The sequence below is a fragment of the Pantherophis guttatus genome, chromosome 2, assembly GCF_059756535.1.
Source record: "Pantherophis guttatus breed Tessera chromosome 2, ASM5975653v1, whole genome shotgun sequence".
In the NCBI taxonomy this organism is placed as follows: Eukaryota; Metazoa; Chordata; class Lepidosauria; order Squamata; family Colubridae; genus Pantherophis; species Pantherophis guttatus.
Window position 1 is genome coordinate 290,394,153 of NC_142064.1, and position 19,534 is coordinate 290,413,686.

A 19,534-nucleotide genomic window follows, 5' to 3' on the forward strand; every position below is an offset into this window, starting at 1 on the left:
TGGGGGGGAGGGGCGTCTTTCTTGAACTTCGGAATTGGGGGTGGCCAGGAAGAGTAGGAGGACCAATGGGAACCCTCCCTTCTGCGGCGTCATCGGTCTCCGGGCAGAGCCTCCCTTGACTTCACCGCAAGAGAAGCGAGTTCAGCGCAGAGAGAGAAGCGGAGACGGTGCGAGGGGCCCTTCAGTCTTGGGGGGCTGCAGCTCAAGGGGGGATTCAGGTCAGCCCTGGAGCGGAGTACAGGCTTCCTTTTGCCCTCCGCCCCCCAGGATCCGGCGTAGAGTGGGGCTGCAGTGGATGAGAGAAGGGGAGGCGCAGCCCCACAACCAGCGAGATCTTGGGGGTCCTCATCGTTGGGGGGGGCCTTCCTCAATCATGTGGGGTAAGTGCCCTCCCCGCCTCTCCCGGAAGCTTCTGCCTTTTGGTCCCTTCCTGGCAAAGGGGCTGCCCGAGGGCCACTTTGACCCCCAGCGCTGTGGGGTTTTCTGACCCACCGCAAATGGCAGGTTGGTTCTGGTTGAAGATAGAGATATTTTGTGTAAAGAGGTTAAAGAGGTTAGAGATACAGAAATGCAGAAATGCTGCATTCGTTGCCGGAACTCATACCGCTGGATGTATTTCGATGGCGTCGGGGCGTAGTGGTCCTTCAGCAGCGTCTGGAGCGTTTGCCCCGAGATGATGTGGACCGAGTTCGGTTCCGACCGGGCTTCGGCCATATCGAACACCTTGGGTCCACAATGGCTCAGGAACAGAGCTTTCTTTCGCACGTCTGGCAGCCCCTGTAGATCGCTGGCCACCAGGAAGCATTCGAAGCGGGACATGTAGGATCCCCACTTCTCTTCCGTTGGGTTGAAAGGCCAGCGCGGTATGTAGGCAGACATCGTCGGTAGATTCTCCAGGTACTCCGCTTGCTCGCCTGGCTGGATTCGGGGTTGCAGCTCTCTTGTCGGCTCGTGGCTTCAGCTCTTTCCGTGGCTTCTGGCCTCAAAATCGCCAATTTTAAGTTGGGAGAACCTCTTTAAAATAGAGTGAGAATCCAGCAACTAACCTGGGGAAACAGCTCTCCTTATATACCCTGCAGCTGTGGCAATCAGCCAATCAGCTGAGGGCTATTAAGTTCAAACTTTCCCGCCAAAACTATATACGTAACAGAGGGGTCCCTCTCCGTCCTCCAGGACGGAATGTGGGGAGAAAGTGGGAAGAGACCAGGCAGAGATCGAGGCTGTTGGAGGCTCTGGACGGGGGTGGATTCTAAATTTTTTTACTACCGGTTCTGTGGGTGTGGCTTATTTTGTGGGTGTGGCTTAGAGGTCATGTGACTAGGTGGGCGCAGCCAGATGGTCAGAGTCATTTATGGAAGGTCCTCGCACTTACGACCAGTCCTCGAACTTACGACCCGACTCATTTGTTTGCTTTTAACACTGATCAGCTGTAGGGCGGCCCTTTGAAGCCCCACGGCAAGAGTTTAAACAGTTTTTTTCCCTCTAGCCATCAGCTGGGACTCAGGAGGCAGCAATAGATTGGGGGTGGGACCAAATAAAAGGTAAGAATAACGTGGGGGTGGGGGGTGGGAGAACCGGTTCGGTGACGTCATATCGTCACCGCTACCACTCGGCCGAACTGGACCGAACCAGGAGGAACCCACCACTGGCTCTGGAGACCCAGCAGCTTCCCCACTCCAGGGGTCCTTCTCAGCCCCTTCTCCACCCAACTTCTTCCTCGCCCAGCCCTCTCCTTACCGGGGTCTCCTTCCTCACTTCGCTTCCAGGGATCCGAGCCAGCGCCCCCACCAGCAGCATCAGGAGGAGCCCAGCAAATGCCATTGTCAAGCTTCGTTGTTATCTCCAAATAAATGAATTTCCAAACGCCCGACCTTTGAGGAAATTTTTCTCTTTATTGAGCATAACGAACTGACCCTGACTCAATGCGTAGTTAGCACTGAACTTTGGCCCCCCCAAAATCTCCCTTTCCGGTTCCCAATTCTCTGCGTCTCATTGGCCATCTTCCAAGCCACTCTACTCATCCCATCTCTGTCATTTCACAGGAATGCCCCCCTCCCATCTCTATCTCCGTGGAGACAGTTCTTCAGGGGAAAAAGTCGGTGAAAGTTCAAGCCTCTCCTCCCTTCCTTATGGCAGCCTGGAAGCTGACATCCATGGATGCTGCCCCACAAGCGCCCCAAAGGGAGAGGAGAAAGACGCGGAGGCTCCCAGCCGCAGAGTCGGAATCGGTGAGTCTGGATGGCGGAGGAGGAGTTTTCCTCGAACTTCGGACTTGGGAGTGTCCAGGAGCTGAAGGACCAATGGGAAGTCTCCCTTCTGCAGCGTCATCGTTCTCCGGGCAGAGTCTCCCTTGACTTCGCCAGATGAAAGAGAATTCGAAGGAGAGAAAGGGGGAGGGGGATATGTTCAGTGTTGGGGGGCTGCAGCTTCAGGGGGGCTGTTTCCTGGCAGATCCGGAGGGGAGTGTGGACTTCCTTTTGCGCCCCCCCCCGCATGATTCTCATCCAGTCTCGCTTTCTCTGTGCACCTGGAGGGGTGGACTAGATGCCCTTTTAGTTCCCACAGGGCAGCGTCTCCAGGGATCGCCCCTCGGCTGACAGAAGCCGAAGGTCGATCAGCCCAGAAGTGGGGATCGTCTGAAGCCTCCGAAGGGGATCCAACCTGGAAGGGATCAGGAGGGATTTCCTAGCCGTGAGAACCAATTAATCAATGGAGCAGCCCCCCCACCTGGAATTGGCATCCCTGGAGATCTTCAAGAAGAGACTGGGGGGGCTGGAGGCTAAAACATGTGAAGAACGGTTGCAGGAATTAGGTCTGGTTGGTCTAGTGAAGAGAAGAATTAGGGGTGGCAGGATAGCAGTCTTCCAGTATTTGAGGGGTTGCCAGAAAAAAGAGGGGACCCACCTTTTCTCCAAAGACCTGAAGGCAGGACAAAAAAGGATGGAGGGGAACTGATCAAGGAGAGAAGCAACCTGGAACCAAGGAGGAATTTCTGGAGAGCAACCAACCAGAGGAACAGAAGTGGCCTTCAGAAGTTGTGGGAGCTCCATCACTGGAGGCCTCCAAAAGGAGACCGGACCACCATTTGGTGGGATTGGCCTAGGGCCTCCTGCCTGAGCAGGGGGCTGGACTAGAAGACCTCCGAGGTCCCTCCCAACTCTGAAATTCTGGGTTCTCCGCTTTTGTTTGCACTTCCAACTTTACTTTACTTTTACTTTTATTTGATTTATATACCGCCCTACTCCCGAAAGACTCAGGGCGGTGAACAGCCAACAATAAAATACATATATACAAAACTGTCCCCTCCGGTGGGTGAAATCAAGAGATACTCTGCCTGGAGACTGATGATACTGCATAATGGAGAATTCTGATTGGTTCTGCTTCTTCCGGCTACTCTCCAGGCTGACTCTGAGAGAAGGAAGCTCCTTTTTAACCCTTTCCCCTCCACTCCGCTGAAGATGATGGGACCCAGCCTGGGAAGGAAACCTTCGGAAAGCGACCCACAAGTCGAGGGAACGAACCTTTTCCCCCCAAACTCTTTACCTCCCACCCAGTCCAGACCCACCAGTTCCGCTTTTGGGGCTGGAAACGTCTAGGTCTCCCCATTCTTGGGGGGGGGGCGGGACTGAGACCCCAGGAGAGACTTTGGGAAAGGGGTCGGGGGCAAGAGAGGCAGAATTTCAAAGCCTGAATCACTTTGGAGCCCCCAAAGTTTCTTCCATTAAAAGAGGAAGGGGAGGGAAAGCGAAAGAGGGAAACGGAGGCACTTTCAGACCTGAATCCACAAATGCTACCAAAAGTATAAGAAAAAGAATTTTGGCAGCTTCAGAAACTTCACTTTTTCTTCTGAATCTCAGATTTGAGGCTTTGAAGTCAAGCAAGAGTGGAGCTTGCATCCCTTCTTGGGGAGCCCCTGAATTTGGGGAGGGACCAAGAACCCCCCACCCCATAATCCCCGATTCCTCAACCAGGACCTGGAGGGCTTTGAGAGAAGGGTATTTGGGGGTCTGAGTTGCTCCTCGGAAATTAACTCCCCCAAACTCTCCCTTTAGTGAAGGGGGCGGGAGACCCTCCCTTTGAGGTGGTCTTAGGGGGGCTCTGGGGGGTGTTTTGCGACGGGACAGGAAACTGCAACTGATTATCCCCACTAGGAATCTTTTTTCCATCTTTCGGGATCCTTTTTGTTTGGGAAGATGACTTAAAATACAGAGGAGTAAAAAGGCGTCTTGGCCTCAACTCAACCCACTTGAGCTTCTTCTCTGCTCGGAACTATCTTCTCCATCGGATGAAGTCAAGGGAGGCTCTGCCCGGAGACTGATGACGCCGCAGAAGGGAGAATCCCCATTGGTCTTCCTGCTCCCCCTGGACACACCCAATTTCGAAGTCAGAGGAAAGCGCTTCCTCCCCCCCCTCCAGACCCACCGATACCGCCTCTGGGGCTGGAGGCACCCGCGTCTTTGCTCCCCCCTCCCTCTTTCCAGCCAGAAGCCAATTTCTCTCTTTTTGCGCCCAGAAATTGTTTTTGGCCTTTTAGGATTAAAAAAAAAAAATTAACAATCCAAAATAAAAAATAGAATGGAGGTTCTTTCACTTATTGCTCCCTTGATGGGGGTCTTTTGCATCTTTTTATTCTTTTTTCAGAGTCATTTGCAGTCCAGCAGCTTTTAAATCCCATAAACAAACAAAGGAATAAAGGAAGGAAGCTAGAATTTGTAATCATGATTCAGTCCTTAAACCCAAGATGTAAGAAGCCCCGTCATGATCCTGGTTTGGTGTTTTCTCAAAAGCTGATTCAGAGGCTGAGAAATTTCATTCAGCTGATTTGGGGGGTCTGGGAGAAAAGCCCCCCTTGAAAGCCCCTTTTTGGTCACAGACTCGGCTTTCCCTGCAGCCAAATCGCTTCCGTCTTCGTACCTGGGGAGGCTCCGGATTTGGGGGAGAGACTCCAAAAACACCCACAAACATTAACAGTGAATTTGGGATCATAAGTAAGGTGACCAGATTTTAACATTGGTAAAGAGGGACAACATTGACTGGGGGAGAGGGGTTTTTGATTAAAAATTTGGTCTATATGGAGCAACAAAAATTTTCATAGAACGCAAAAATAGTATTGTAATATATATTTTTTTAATTTCAACATAAGTACAATTTACAAATATAATAAATAAAAAAAATATGCATAGTATTATTTTATTCTTTGGCATATTTCTCATTTGAGTGAATTTTTTTTAGTAGATTGCTGTCGTTGTTTAAAAGGTCATGAAATTCTTCACAAGAATTTGTTAAATTGTATTTCACACATAAAATGGCTTTCAAAGTCTCAACACTTAATTGTGATTTTTCTGATGTCCACACTTTATTTACCGTAGAAAAAACGTGTTCAGTCGCAGCATTAGTTCCTGGTAAAGACAGCGCGTATTCCACAATTTTTAGTGCATTATTGTATGGAACATGGTTTGTTTCAAAATGATGAAATATTTCTAACCATTTGTTCTCTATTGTGATTTTTGCTGATGCCCAAGATTTAACCTTTTCCTTATCAATATATATTTTTAATAATGATACCTCATTAAAAAGATCATTTTCGGAAATATTACTATATGTGAAATTTTGAGTAATATGATCGAATGATTTTTGCACATCATTCCAATTAAGTTCTTGTTTTAATGTAACCCAATGAAAATGTTCAATATCATTGTAATGTACCGTCCACTCTTCTAAATAATCTATGCAGTTACTATAGAACTTTTTGACGTGATTCATGATATCTGCACAATTTATTGCACCTTGTTCTTCTAGCTGGCTTATACTATTACGGATAGTTAACGGAAGAAAATTATTTTCTAACCGCTCTTGACACTGAAATTTTAAATTATTAACTTCATTTGCTACTTCGATTACCGAAATTTTGTCACCTTCAATAAGTTTTATAGCGTTTTGAAAAAGAGCTGCTTGATTGTGTACAAACTCTAGCCAAATTTTTGAAGATTCTTTTTCAAAAAACTCTTCTAAAATTCTAGGACATTTATCCTGTGATAGAAAGTAGGATTTCAAAGGATCGTATATTTTCAAAATTCTTTCGACAGCTGGCAAAAGAGCTAACCAGCGCATTTTACTGTATTCAAGTATTTTGTGATATTCGACTTCCGCAGTTTCACAAAATTCTTTAAGCATTTCAACGTGCTCAGTGTATATATAGAAATAAGAATATATTTTAATAACAATATTTTCCACATCTACAGGCAACAAGTCAGCAGCTGTTTGAAGGGCGTTATGTATTATGTGCGCTGCACAACCAACACCAATAATGTTTTGATTAAGGTTTTTGTTTAATTTATAAAAAATATTATTTGTGCCTCTTCTTGCTTTTCCTCTAAAATTTGTGTTCGTGTTGTCTACACAATATGCAATCATTTTATGTTTTAAATTGTTTTTTTCCAAACTATTAATAATGGAACTGAAAATTATTTCAGAAGTTTCGCCGGGCAAAGAAACGACATCTAAAATTCTAATTTTTATTCCAGTTTCCGAATCAAAAAATCTAATAATGGTTGGAAATAACTTTATATCCTTATGATTAGATGCGTCAGAATATATGGATATAAAATTAATTTTTTCTAGATTTTTGTTTAATTCTGAAAATGCATATGGGGAAAGCACATTACACACAATTGCCTCGGATTTTGTTCTAGCACAAGCAAATTTTTTGTTGAATAACTTTCTGACAACTTGTGATGTACAGTCCATAGATCTGAAGGAATGATTGTGATTAATAGCATGAAAAGACATAAGGCCTTCTGCTAATGCTAATTTCTTTTTTTGGCCTCCATAAGTTGTTTTCTGAAAATATTCCTGTATTTTGGAGGAAGATGCAGCAGTATTTAAATATCTTTTATGTTTCTGTGTCTCCAAGTGCTTTGAAATATCATTCTTCCCGCCGTGCGAAATAGAAAATTCACCATTACATTTCTCACATTTTACCATGTAATCGCTTTTGGTTTTTTTAATAAAAGGAAATTCACTTCTTAGATCATCGTTGAATTTGCATCCTCTTTTCTTACTCATGTTAAAAATCTAAAAAAAAAAATTTAAAATTATATTATAAATTATTATTATATATATTGCTTAAAAACACAGTAAGTAGGTACATAATTACATGAACATATTTTATTGTTAGTTTATAAATTAAGTTAATTTAAGAATGCTGCAACGGGCATAAATGATGACTGGCCATAAGTGGGAGGACCGGTCAAAAGTGCGAGGACCAGTCAGAAATGACTTTTTTCAGCCCTCTGGGTAGTCTCTATGCACATAGGGACTGCTCAGAGGGCTGAAAACGTTGTTTTTTACCGGTCCTCGCCCTTTTGACTGGTCCTTGCACTTACGACTGTCCTCACATTTTACATTTTGCGCCCTATTTTGTCACCGTGAAGAGAAGCAGTTGTGAAATGAGTGACACAGTTGTTAAGAATGCTGCAACGGGCATAAATGATGACTGGCCATAAGTGGGAGGACTGGTCAAAAGTGCGAGGACCAGTCAGAAATGACTTTTTCAGCCCTCTGGGTAGTCCCTATGACCACCAAGCCACGCCCCCAGAACCGGTTGTTTAAAAAATTGAATCCCACCATGGTTAGAAGTAATGGTAAAGCAAGATATGGATTTAAAACCAGAAATATTTTGTTTGATATTTTAAAGGGAATACAATACATATTTCATTTTACACATGTTAACAGCTGCTAGAATTGTGTTTGCACAACAGTGGAAAAACAAAGATATGAAAATGAATAAAAACAATATTAGAATGTGCAGAAATGAATAAAGTAAAAATTTAAATCAAGGAGAAGGCTTCGAATATTTTTTTACGTGGGGTTTGTTTTATCAATGGCTCACTAACAGAAACAGAAGTTAGAAATATAAAAGTATAAAACACCAATGATATAAGGAAAGCTTACTAAAATGGATAAGCACATAGTATTAGTATTTGATTATGATTAACAACAGTTAACAACAGTTAACAACAGTTGTCCCCCAAAAGTCAGTTAAAACAAGTTGTTTCCTTAATCCTTAGGACAGGAAAGAAAGCCACTGGAATAAAAACAGTCATCAAGGCATTGTTGGAAGTATAGTACACCCCAAAAGGACAGTGCCAGGAACCTGCACCAGAAACCTCAGAAAACAGTGCCAAGAAATTCAACCCAGCCCTTCCCCCTTGAAAAAAAACCCCAGGCAAAAGCACCACCTTAAGTACACTCATTAAAGGGAATCAGGCCAAAAATAACTCTCTTGGAAAACTCTCCATTTCCTCTTTCATGGCAGAATTAACCCCCAGGATAGGAAAGACAAAAGACCTGGGATTAACCCAGGTAAACAACACCCGGTGCTATCAGGAACACATTGAAACCCATCAAGCTGCAGGAGCTCACAAAAGCTGCACAAAGCTGAAGGTATGCATAAAAATTATAGAACCTCAAAAACCAGTTATCATACTTATTTAATTATTTAATTAATTAATTTTTATACCGCCCTTCTCCCGAAGGACTCAGGGCGGTGAACAGTTAAAATAACATACATATAAAATGTGAATATAAGAGGATTAAGCCAATTTGGTTCATCGGGTTAAGAATCTTCAGCATAAAGATTTAGAACAATTAGAAGAGATTTATACCAGCCTGGCTTGGTGAAATAGAAAGGTCTTAAGTGCATGAAGATCTTAAGTAGGAAGATCTGGGATCATTCGTATCCCTGGGGGTAACCTGTTCCAAAGGGTAGGTGCCCCCACAGAAAAGGCTCTTTCTCTGGGAACCACACAAAATCTCACAAAGCTTGCACAAATCTGAACATACAAAAGGAGCTAAAATTTACTAAATTTTATGTGACTATTTTCAAAAAAAAAAAAATTACTTAAAAAGAATAACATTTCCACAAAACATTTCCTAAAAAGAAAAACTTCTCCCCCAAAAAAACATTTCCTAAAAAGAATAACATTATTACAATCATTTTTTAAAGGATAAAGGAAAAAAAAACCAGCCACTTACCCAATTGATGTTACAAGACAGGCAGAAGGTAGGCAGACAGGCAGGCTCAGCTGCTCACTGATGAAATGGATTGCAGCCCATGGATGCTTTCCACTTCCAGCGAGGTAGGTCTGCTGCAACTTGCAGCTCACTTGGGCTTCAGCTACTGAAGACTGGCTGGGAAATGGATGGAAGCCGGACAGCAGGCAGATAAGGCGGCTGGAGGGTGGAAAACGTTAAACCACCTGGGAGGGGCGGGAAGGCCCAAGCCGAGCCCCAGAAGCTACGGCAGGCCGGGGCTTGGGATGGCTGGTTCCGGATGGCCTGAAGAAGCGTGGGGAGGAAACAGAGCTAGTTAAGGATTGTATGATAAAATGGGCACAAAATATTGGGGAACCAATAATGATGGAAACATGGGAAAAAATATGGGTTAGAAATATAAAATTTACGCAAGCCCAAAACTTAAGGGAGAATTTTTATAAAATGTTTTATAGATGGCATTTAGATCTTAAAAAGCTAGCCTGTATGTATCCAAGTTTACAACCGAAATGTTGGAGATGTGAATGTGAAGATGCTACATATTATCATATATGGTGGACATGTAAAAAAATTAAGGCTTTTTGGATAAAAATATGGTGGATTATTCAAAATATTTTAAAGAAAAAGATAAAATTTACCCCACAGTTCTTTTTGCTGGGTATAGTTACAGACTGTACGGTTATAGAGACTAAGCTGATTTTAAATTTAATAACAGCAGCTAGACTGTTGGTAGCGCAGTACTGGAAGAAGGAAGATTTACCTACTATTGAGGAATGGACGTTAAAAGTAGTGAACTTTGGAGAGATGGCAAAAATTTCAGCGTATTTGAAAGACCATTCAAATGAAAGATATGTACTGGAGTGGAGAAGATGGATCGACTATATTCAAAACAAGTATCAGACTAAAAAACTTCAAATAGCCTATGCATGAAATATTCAATCTAGTTTTTAGTTCATGTTCATAGTTTTTTTCTTTTCGAACTATGCGGAGTTAAAGACCAAGGGAGAATTTGGAGTCAATAAAATGTTAGCATATTTTAGTTTATGATTGTTAAATGCTATACCCTGTATAAGAAGCGTGGGGAGGGGTGCGGGAAAGCACTAGCCGAGCCTTGGTGGCTATGGTGGGGTAGCTTACCTATAGGCAGGATGAAGCAGGTTTGTTGGGGCGCTTGCAGAACTCACAGGTCTAAGTCAGGAGGCGAGTAGTCGGCCGCGTGGCGAAGAGCTGCTTATATAGTATTTGGATGGGCGGGTCGAGGTTTGAATGGGCGAATGAGTGGCGAGTAGGGCAGGCAGGTGGGTCGGGTAAGCAAGCTGGGACTGGGCAGGTGGGATAAGCGAGCGGGGAGCAGCCGGGCCCGGGAGTCCCGGAACCGGTTCAGGGGCGTGGCTAGCCAATTTTCTTACTGGTTCTCCGAACTACTCTAGATTTTTACTACCAAAAAATCCTTAGGAAATTAGGAGGGAATTTGGCTTTTTAGGGTTAGGGCAGGAGCGGCAGAACCAATGGGAATCCTCGCTGCTCCAGCGTCATCGGTCTCCGGGCAGAGTCCCCTGTGATGTCACCTGAAGGAGGAGGAGGGAGAGAAGCGGGGAAAGTGGGGGGGGGATCCCCGCCTTCAACCCCCCCAAAGGCTCCGCTTCCTCCTCTCGTCTCTGGAGGCGAAATCTCCCCATCGATCCCTCCGTGGAAATGTTTTTTTTCTTCCTCCTCCTCCCAGTTGAGCTTCATCTCCCTTTTCCACCCTCTTCCTCCCTGAGTTTCTCTCCAGTCAGAGAGGAGGCGCCATTTCCCCCCCTTCGCTTCCCAATGAAGGAGCCTCGTTCTGAGGTAAAATTTCTGGCCTCTCCGGAGATTTCCAGCTTTTCCCCATTGTGGAGCCTTTTTCTCTCCCTCCTCGGTCCCTTTCCAATCCTTTTCCCTCATGGAGGCCTCCCTGCCCGTCTCCCACCTTCCTCCCTTCAGGCAGGATTCCCCCAGAGAGCCCCCCGGTCCTCGTCTTCTGACCACCCGCCCGTTTCTGACAGGATTTTGGCCCCTTTGGAGGCCTCCTCCGATCTCCACGGAGCTTTTAGGGCGGCTGTTCTTCAGGGAGGCTCCGAGAGGTTTTTCTCCATCTTCACAGACGGTTCCTGGAGAGGAAAGGAGAGGAAGATGGAGAAAGAGCCGCCTCTGAAGACAGGGAGGCATAGAGACCGGCCTTTCTTTCCCCTACTCCCCGCCCTCTCTCTTCCCCTCAGACGCTCTCCTCTTTCCCGCCCTTTCTACCCTGGCACTTTGCGCCAAATCCACCAGGGGGCCAAGGGAACGGAAGTCCAGACGCTTCCCCATTGGCCCACTGGAGCCTTGCCCCTCTAGGACTTTGCACTCGCTCTCCTTAACCCTTGGAGGCCCGGAGGAGGCGGAGAGGCTGAGGGAGAGTCTAATTCTTGGCGTTTCTTTTTCTTCCCATCTCAGATACCGAAACTGGAAGCCATTTGTGGTCTTTGCAAGGCAAACTTTCCTCTTGGGGGAAGAAGAAAAAGAGCGGAATCCCTTGCAGGGATCAGTCCTGCAGCCCCAGAAATGGTCCCGTGAAGGAAAAGGCACCTGGAGACCCACCAGAGTCCGTGGAGCCATTTGCAGTTGCTCTGCAGGACAGAGAAAGGATGGAGACACAACCTTTTGCAAAGGAGGGAGCTGGAAAAGGCCCTTCAGCTGCTCAGCCTGGGAAGGGGGGGAAGCTCTGGACAAGACCCTGGCAGGAGATCCTGGAGGAGGAAACCATCCTCCCTTCAGAATTTCAGCCCTGGAATTTCATCCAGTACCGGGAGGCTGAGGGTCCCCGAGAACTTTGCAGCCGACTCCATGGCTTTTGCAGGCGATGGCTGAGACCACAAAAGCACACCAAAGCCCAGATGATGGACCTGGTGGTTCTGGAGCAGCTCCTGTTCCTTCTGCCCCCAGAGATGGAGGGCTGGATGCGGGAGTGTGGAGCAGGGACCAGCTCCCAGGCGGTGGCCTTGGCGGAAGGCCTCCTCCTGAGCCAGGCAGAGGAGCAGAAGGAGCAGGTCCAGTTGCAGGTGAGGGACTTTAGGGAGCTCAGAAGGGAATAGAGAAAGTGTTTGAATACTTCACCCTCCTTCTCAAACTTCTCTGGCATTCATCATATGTGGCAATTCTCCAATTCTTGTAGGACATTGTTCCCTTGTTTTCTCCATGGGGGTGGATATTGAGGACTTTGAGGTTATATTCTGAATATAAGAATCCACTTTATTTCGTGTGATGTATATTAATTCTGCTTCTTTTTTCCTTCCTCCTATTTGAAGTGCTGCACTGTGGATATCAGTGATCCTGAGGAAACAAAGATCCCATCAAATCCCCCTCAGGGGCTGTTTTTCAGGAGGATCCCTTGGGAAGATCAAAGTCAGGACACCTCAGGAGGTAATGAAAGATCCTCTGATTGCCCATCTGTCTTTCCTTCACTCTCTCTTCTTTGCTATAGAATAGCTCCTCCTATTTTGTTAATTATGCATTTTGAAATTATTTATTCATTACAGAGAAACAAAGAATGAAGCTTTCTGGGTTTTATGACGGGGATCAAACAGCGGTTGAACCTCCAAATAAAGTAAGAACGGGAGAAGATATTAGATTTGTATTCAGGAAGTGAAGTGGGTGTGCAGAGGGCTCCCTCCTCCTATTTTTCCCCCTTGTTTGGCTTGGATTATTTTTGCGTTCTTCCACAACATGGAGAGCAGAATGGCAGGTTCAAGTTGCTGTCAGCCAGCATAGCTTCCTCTGGTTATCTTGTTCTGCTAGGTACTCCTCCAACTTTGAGTTTACAAGAAGCAATTTTTAAAAAGTCCTTCAAGAAATAGGAATAAATGTATTACAGTGGCAGGAACTGCTAGAGACCCATATTTTTGTGTAATTTTTTGACTCAGAATTGTGCCTATTCTATGCCAGTGCATTTGGTTTTTCTTTCCTAAATGTAGAACCTTACGTTTCTCAATGTTGATTTCATTTTGTTAGATGGGGCCCAATCTGTCGATCCTTCTATATCTGGAGCTTATCTTCTGGAGTGTTTGTATTCCTGTCAATTTGGTCTCGTCTGCAAATTTGATGAGTTCCCCTTCTATCCTCTTGTCTAAATCATTGATGAAGATGAACAGATCTTGTGAATCCTCCTGTTCTGTTCTTTTTTCCGTGTTCAGGGGAGTCTTGTGTCCTTCGAGGAGGTGGCTGTGTATTTCTCTGAGGAGGAATGGTCTCAGCTGGATCCTGACCAGAAAGCGCTGCATTCGGAAGTCATGCTTGAAAACCATAGGAACGTGGCCTCTCTGGGTAAGAGTTCTCTAGTCCCCAATCAGAGAGTTCAAGAATGCAGATTCTAGTTAGCTTTTTTATTAAAAAACCACTAATCAGATATCATCATTAGGGCCAGGGTATTTGCGAGACCGCCTGCTGCTACCGATAACCTCCCACCGGCCAATACGCTCTCACAGAGAGGGCCTCCTCGGGGTGCCGTTGGTCAGGCAATGTCGGCTGGCGGCCCCCAGGAGGCGAGCCTTCTCTGTGGGGGCACCCGCCCTGTGGAATGAGCTGCCTCCTGGAATACGATTGATCCCGGACCTCCGGACCTTCCGTAAAGCCCTGAAGACGTTTTTATTTCATCAAGCCGGCCTAGCCTAAATGGTTTTTTAATTGGGATTTTAAATTTTATGGATTTGGGGTTTTAAATTTGGGTAGCCAATGATTTAATTCTTTTAATTATCTTAACTTTTGCATTTGTATGTTTTTTTAATTTTGGCTGTTCACCGCCCTGAGTCCCTTCTGGGAGAAGGGCGGTATACAAATTAAATTAATAATAATAATAATAATAATAATCATCTCCTGGGAGGGAGAAGGAAAGGATCGTCTCATGCTCCAAGGAAGGAAAGAGTCAATGTCTCTTTGCTTAGATGCTTTCTGTGCTATTTCTTATCTCTATTTTTCCATTTCTATTTGAACTTACCTGTGGGGGCTGAAAAGAATGAGGTGTACTTTTATGTGTCCTCTGGAGGTCATGTGAGAGGAGTGTTGTTGTCATTTGTCCTCTGAAACCTCCAAAATTGTGTGAGAACAGAACTTTCGCACTCAGCCCATGGAAGAGCATTCTCCCAGGCCAATTCAAGAACAAAGGCCTCATGCAATGTCACTCAGAGCATCCTAGGGTACAGGTAATCCCCGAGTTATGACAGTTCACTTAGCGACCGTTCCAAGTTACGACCAGCCCTCCGCCAAGTACTTGAGAACCAGTCTCGAAATTATGTGTTGCAGCACCATGGCTGTCGTTCACACTTACAACATTCGCCGTACCTATTAACCCACCTTGCCGATACTTACCTTGGGACGATGTGGCGAGCTGTCGGTTCTTTTGCCTGCTTCTTTGCATTTGCAGAAAAAAGAGGCCTAAAGTAGTGAGAGATACGCAAGATCAATAGTGGGAAATCTAGCACTATTGATCTCACGTGATCTCGCACTCGCTTTAGGCCTCTGTTCTCTGCTAACCAAGGCCTGTACGAGATCCAGGGCAAAAAGAGAGGGAAGGCCTCTTTGTTTTCAAAGACTTTTGCCCTGGATCTAGTGCAGTCCTCAGTTCTTAAACGAACACAGGCCTAAAGTACTGCAGTGCAAGATCACACGAGATTAGTAGCCTGAAATCTGAAATCATTACTAGTCTCATGTGATCTTGCACTAAAATACTTTAGGCCTCCATTCTCTGTGAACTGACGCCTGTACCAGATCCGGCCAAAGAGCCCTTGGAAGCCGATGAGACTTTGGGGCAGCGAAATAGCTATTCTTGATGCCTCCCAACCTTTCCAGTCTCAGCGCGAAGAGCGTTTATAAGCCAATGGGAGGCTTCAGCAAGGGATTTTGCTACAAAGTCTCATTGCTGTGATCAAGGAATGGGCCGAGTGGGGGTCCCGCCTGCCGGACGGACATCGTAGAGCAGCTGCTCCAAGGTACACTGGGGAAGAAGGAGCTTGTTTCAAAATTGTTTCATTTCTCACAGGACTCTGGTGAAATTAATCCACCCAGATAAATCGTAAATTTTCTCCTAATTCCTCCTTGGATGTTTCCCCTGATTATTATGAAATTCAATGTTGAAAAAAGTAAGGTTCTACATTTAGGCAAGAACAAAATGCACAGGTCCAGTATATATGGTACCTTGCTCAATAGTAGTAACTGTGAGAGGGATCTTGGAGTCCTAGTGGACAACCATTTAAATCTGAGCCAGCCGTGTGCTGCAGCTGCCCAAAAAGCCAACACAGTTCGAGGCTGCATGAACAGAGGAATAGAATCAAGATCACGTGAAGTGTTAATACCACTTTATAAGGCCTTGGTAAGGCCACACTTGGAATACTGCATCCAGTTTTGGTCGCCACAATGTAAAAAAGATGTTGAAATTCTAGAAAGAGTGCAGAGAAGAGTAACAAAGATGATTAGGGACTGGCGGTTAAAACAAAGTACGGTTGCAGGAACTGGGTATGTCTAGTTTAATAAAAAGAAGGACTAGAAGAGACATGATAGACCTGAGGGTAGGACAAGAAGCAATGGGTGGAAACTATCAAGGGGAGAAGCAACTTAGAACTAAGAAGAACTTTCCTGACAGAACAATTAATCAGTGGAACAACTTGTCTCCAAAGTTGTGAATGCTCCAACATTGGAAGTTTTTAAGAAGATGTTGGATAACCCTTTGTCTGAAGTGATGTAGGGTTTCCTGCCTAAACAGGGCGTTGGACTGGAAGACCTCCAAGGTCCCTTCCAACTCTGTTATTCCATTCTATTTTATTCTATTCTATTCTATTCTATTCTATTCTATTCTATTCTATTCTATTCTATTCTATTCTATTCCATTCCATTCCATTCCATTCCATTCCATTCCATTCTTCTATTCCTTAACTCAAAACTGACTCAGAGTGAGATTTGCATATATAGAGATAATTGCAAAGAAAGAGATGTTTTCTAGATATTTTCAAAGCTTTCATGACTCATGAATATGGAAATCCTCATGCCCATATCACACCCCTGTAGGCATGCAAACATACAACCTAATGGAATTTTGGAGAAATTCAGAAGAAAATTCACTTGACTTTCTACGTTTTGATCGTTTTCTCTAACCTTGTTATCATTTTTGTTTCCCTTTTCCTTTGAAGGTAATAATGAGCAGGAGAATCAAGTTTCCTGTGAACTGCTCCAAGTGATCAATGCTAAAAATGGAATGGAGAAGTTTGAAATTCGAATGGAATTTGAAAGCCATGAGAGAAACCAGTCAAAGAATTGGAATCAGGAAAACTCATCTTCCACTGATGCTCCGATGCAAGACTCTCTTGCCCAACAAGAGAAAATAAGGAAAAAATATACTGGAAAAAGTGTGAAACTAATAAAAGCTGAATTACAAGTAAATGAACACTATTTAACGCAAAACAAAGGAGAAGATGCTATAAGAAGACAAAACGGACAAAATTACAATGGGACATTCATTCTTTCTCTTGGAAATAACTTTCTTAAATCTCAAAAAGCGATTGACACAAAAGAGAAACCTTATAAATGTTTGGAATGTGGCAAATGTTTTAAAACAAGCTGGAATCTTACTTCCCATAACAGGATCCACACAGGGGAGAAACCATATAAATGCATGGAATGTGATAAAACCTTTGCTCATAGAGGTAATCTTATTTCCCATCAGATGACCCACACAGGGGAGAAACCGTATAAATGCATGGAGTGTGGAAAGACCTTTGCTTATAGCAGTGGACTTACTATCCACAAAAAGCTCCACACAGGAGAGAAACCATTTAAATGCATGGAATGCGGAAAGACCTTTGCTCAAAGAAGTAATCTTATTTCCCATAAGATGATCCACACAGGGGAGAAGCCGTATAAATGCATGGAGTGTGGAAAGATGTTTACTCAGAGCAGTGCACTTAGAAGCCACAAAAAAATCCACTCAGGAGAGAAACCGTATAAATGCATGGAGTGTGGAAAGACCTTTGCTTATAGTAGTGGACTTACTATCCACAAAAAGATCCACACAGGAGAGAAACCGTTTAAATGCATGGAATGTGGAAAGACCTTTGCTCGAAAAGTTACTCTTATTTCCCATGAGATGATCCACACAGGGGAGAAGCCGTACAAATGCATGGAGTGTGGAAAGACGTTTACTCAGAGCAGTGCACTTAGAAGACACAAAACGATACACTCAGGAGAGAAACCATATAAATGCATGGAGTGTGGAAAGACATTTACTCAGAGCAGTGGACTTAGAAGCCACAAAAAGATCCACTCAGGGGAGAAGCCATTTAAATGCATGGAATGTGGAAAGACCTTTGGTCAAAGAGCTCATCTTATTTCCCATGAAAGGATCCACACAGGGGAGAAGCCGTATAAATGCACGGAGTGTGGAAAGACCTTTGCTCAAAAACGTAATCTTATTTCCCATAAGATGAGCCACACAGGGGAGAAGCCATATAAATGCATGGAGTGTGGAAAGACCTTTGCTCGAAAACATCATCTTATTTCCCATAAGATGAGCCACACAGGGGAGAAGCCGTATAAATGCATGGAGTGTGGAAAGACCTTTGCTGAAAAACGTAATTTTATTTCCCATAAAATGAGCCACACAGGGGAGAAACCATATAAATGCATGGAGTGTGGAAAGACGTTTGCTCGTGGCAATGGACTTAGAAGACACAAAATAATCCACACAGGAGAGAAGCCGTATAAATGCACGGAATGTGGAAAGACCTTTGCTCATAGACGTAATCTTATTTCACATGAAAGAAGCCACACGGGGAGAAGCCATATAAATGCATGGAGTGTGGAAAGACCTTTGCTCAAAAACATAATCTTATTTCCAATAAAATGATCCACACAAGAGAAGCCATATAATTGCATGGAATGTTAAAAGAGTTTTGCTCAGAATGGTCATCTTATTTCTCATAAAAGGATCTACACTCAGGAGAAACTACGGTGTTTTCCCGAAAATAAGACAGGGTCTTATTTTCTTTTGACCCCCAAAATAAACGCTTGGCGTCATTTTTGGGGAGGTCTTATTATTTTTGAGATGCAGGAGGCCCCTAAACTGCGGCCCACGGTTCAGTGATCCAGCGAGGGCTGGAAGTTCTGTTTCTTTTTCTGGCGCACACTTACTGGGCCTCCTCCTTGCTTCCTGTGTCATCCCGGTGCTGAAACAGCCAGCCAGGGAGCTGCATCAGATCATCTTCAGGGAAGCCATGGCTGCGGCTCGTGCTCCTCCATGCCCGGCTTGCTGAGGAGGGGGTGAGCAGCCCTGATGCCTCCACTGCCCCTCCCACGGACTCAGTACTGCCAACCTTCCTCATAGGCGCAGTGTGTTTCAAAGGTAGCAGCTCACGACAGTGTCGTCTTTGGGAAGAAAGGAGTAGCAAAGAGCCACAAGGAGACAGAGAGAAAGAAAAGAAGGAGAGAGAGAGAGAATGAGCTGACTTTGTATAAATATGCAAAAGGATGAAGGCTATTGCTTAGCACATTGTAAGCTGCCCTGAGTCTCCGGAGAAGGGCGGCATATAAATCAAATTTTAAAAACAACAACAATGATGGAGGGAGAGGATGAGAGAGAGGAAAAAGAGAAACGAATGAGAGAGAATGAGAGAGAGAGAGAAAGGAAAGAGAAAGAAAGAAAAAGGGAGAGGGAGAGAGTAAAAAATGAGGGAGGGAGAGAAATGAGAAAAAAGAAAGAAATGAGAACATGATGGAGGGAGAGGATGAGAGAAGAAAAAGAAATGAGAGAATGGGGAGAGAAAGAAAAGAGGAAAAAAGTGTGAGAGAAAAAACATGAGGGAGGGAGAGAGAAATGAGAAAATGGGGAGAGAAAGAAAAGGAAAGAGAGAGTGAGGAAAAAGAGAAAAACAAATGAGAGGGAGGGAGGGAGAGAGAAAAAGGGAGAAAGAGAGAGAAATAAAACGATGGAGGGAGAGGTTTCCCCACACACAGGGAAACCACAATGCTCATGTATGTACAACAATCAATTTATTCAAATTCAACAATTTTTTCAAATACAGTCATGTCATTTTCTGGAACATCGTCAAAACTCCACACCCTGAATTCCAGTCTGAATTTCTTGTGAGTCCATTTCGTTTAAAGTCATTAGTCCCCATCGCTGATGTTTAGCAATAGAGGTCTCCTTAAAAGAGTACCTCCTGTCCATGTAGCCTACATTTGCAACACAGTAGTCACTTATTTTGTCCCTTATCTTGATCCAAGTCACAAACTCTGGCAGGCTAGGCTTCACGAAGTTTCCACACTGGTTTCTTGCGCTGGGCAAGAAACTTTTTTCATATCTTTTGCACGGTGAGTGCTGACTGAATTCCAGACCAGCATATCTCTTTGGCCACCTCGTACAAGAAGAGGGAGCATTAGCTCCGCCCACTTCCTGATAGCCCCTTGGGTGCACCAGGCCGTTTCAGTTTCAGTT

The 19,534-nt window shown here is 44.6% G+C and overlaps 2 protein-coding genes and 1 pseudogene across 4 annotated transcripts in view; 2 read left to right on the top strand and 1 right to left on the bottom strand.

Annotated features, from left to right (window-relative positions):
* Positions 1–19,534, top strand: part of LOC117660204 (H-2 class II histocompatibility antigen, E-S beta chain-like) — a 325,613-nt gene that overhangs the window by 238,825 nt on the left and 67,254 nt on the right. The gene's annotated exons all lie outside the window — the stretch shown is intronic.
* LOC117657435 (uncharacterized) lies at positions 5,106–10,331 on the bottom strand. The gene is made up of 3 exons (XM_087884891.1): positions 10,192–10,331; positions 9,037–9,339; positions 5,106–7,074 (listed from the first exon to the last, which is right to left on the bottom strand). The coding sequence occupies exon 3, from the start codon at positions 7,063–7,065 to the stop codon at positions 5,191–5,193; it is 1,875 nt and encodes a 624-aa protein (XP_087741017.1). The 5' UTR covers positions 7,066–7,074; positions 9,037–9,339; positions 10,192–10,331; the 3' UTR covers positions 5,106–5,190.
* On the top strand, positions 10,672–18,117 carry LOC117657434 (uncharacterized; annotated as a pseudogene). Its single transcript, XR_015731838.1, has 6 exons — positions 10,672–10,887; positions 11,515–12,119; positions 12,366–12,480; positions 12,597–12,664; positions 13,251–13,380; positions 16,236–18,117. The product of XR_015731838.1 is annotated as an uncharacterized LOC117657434 (transcript).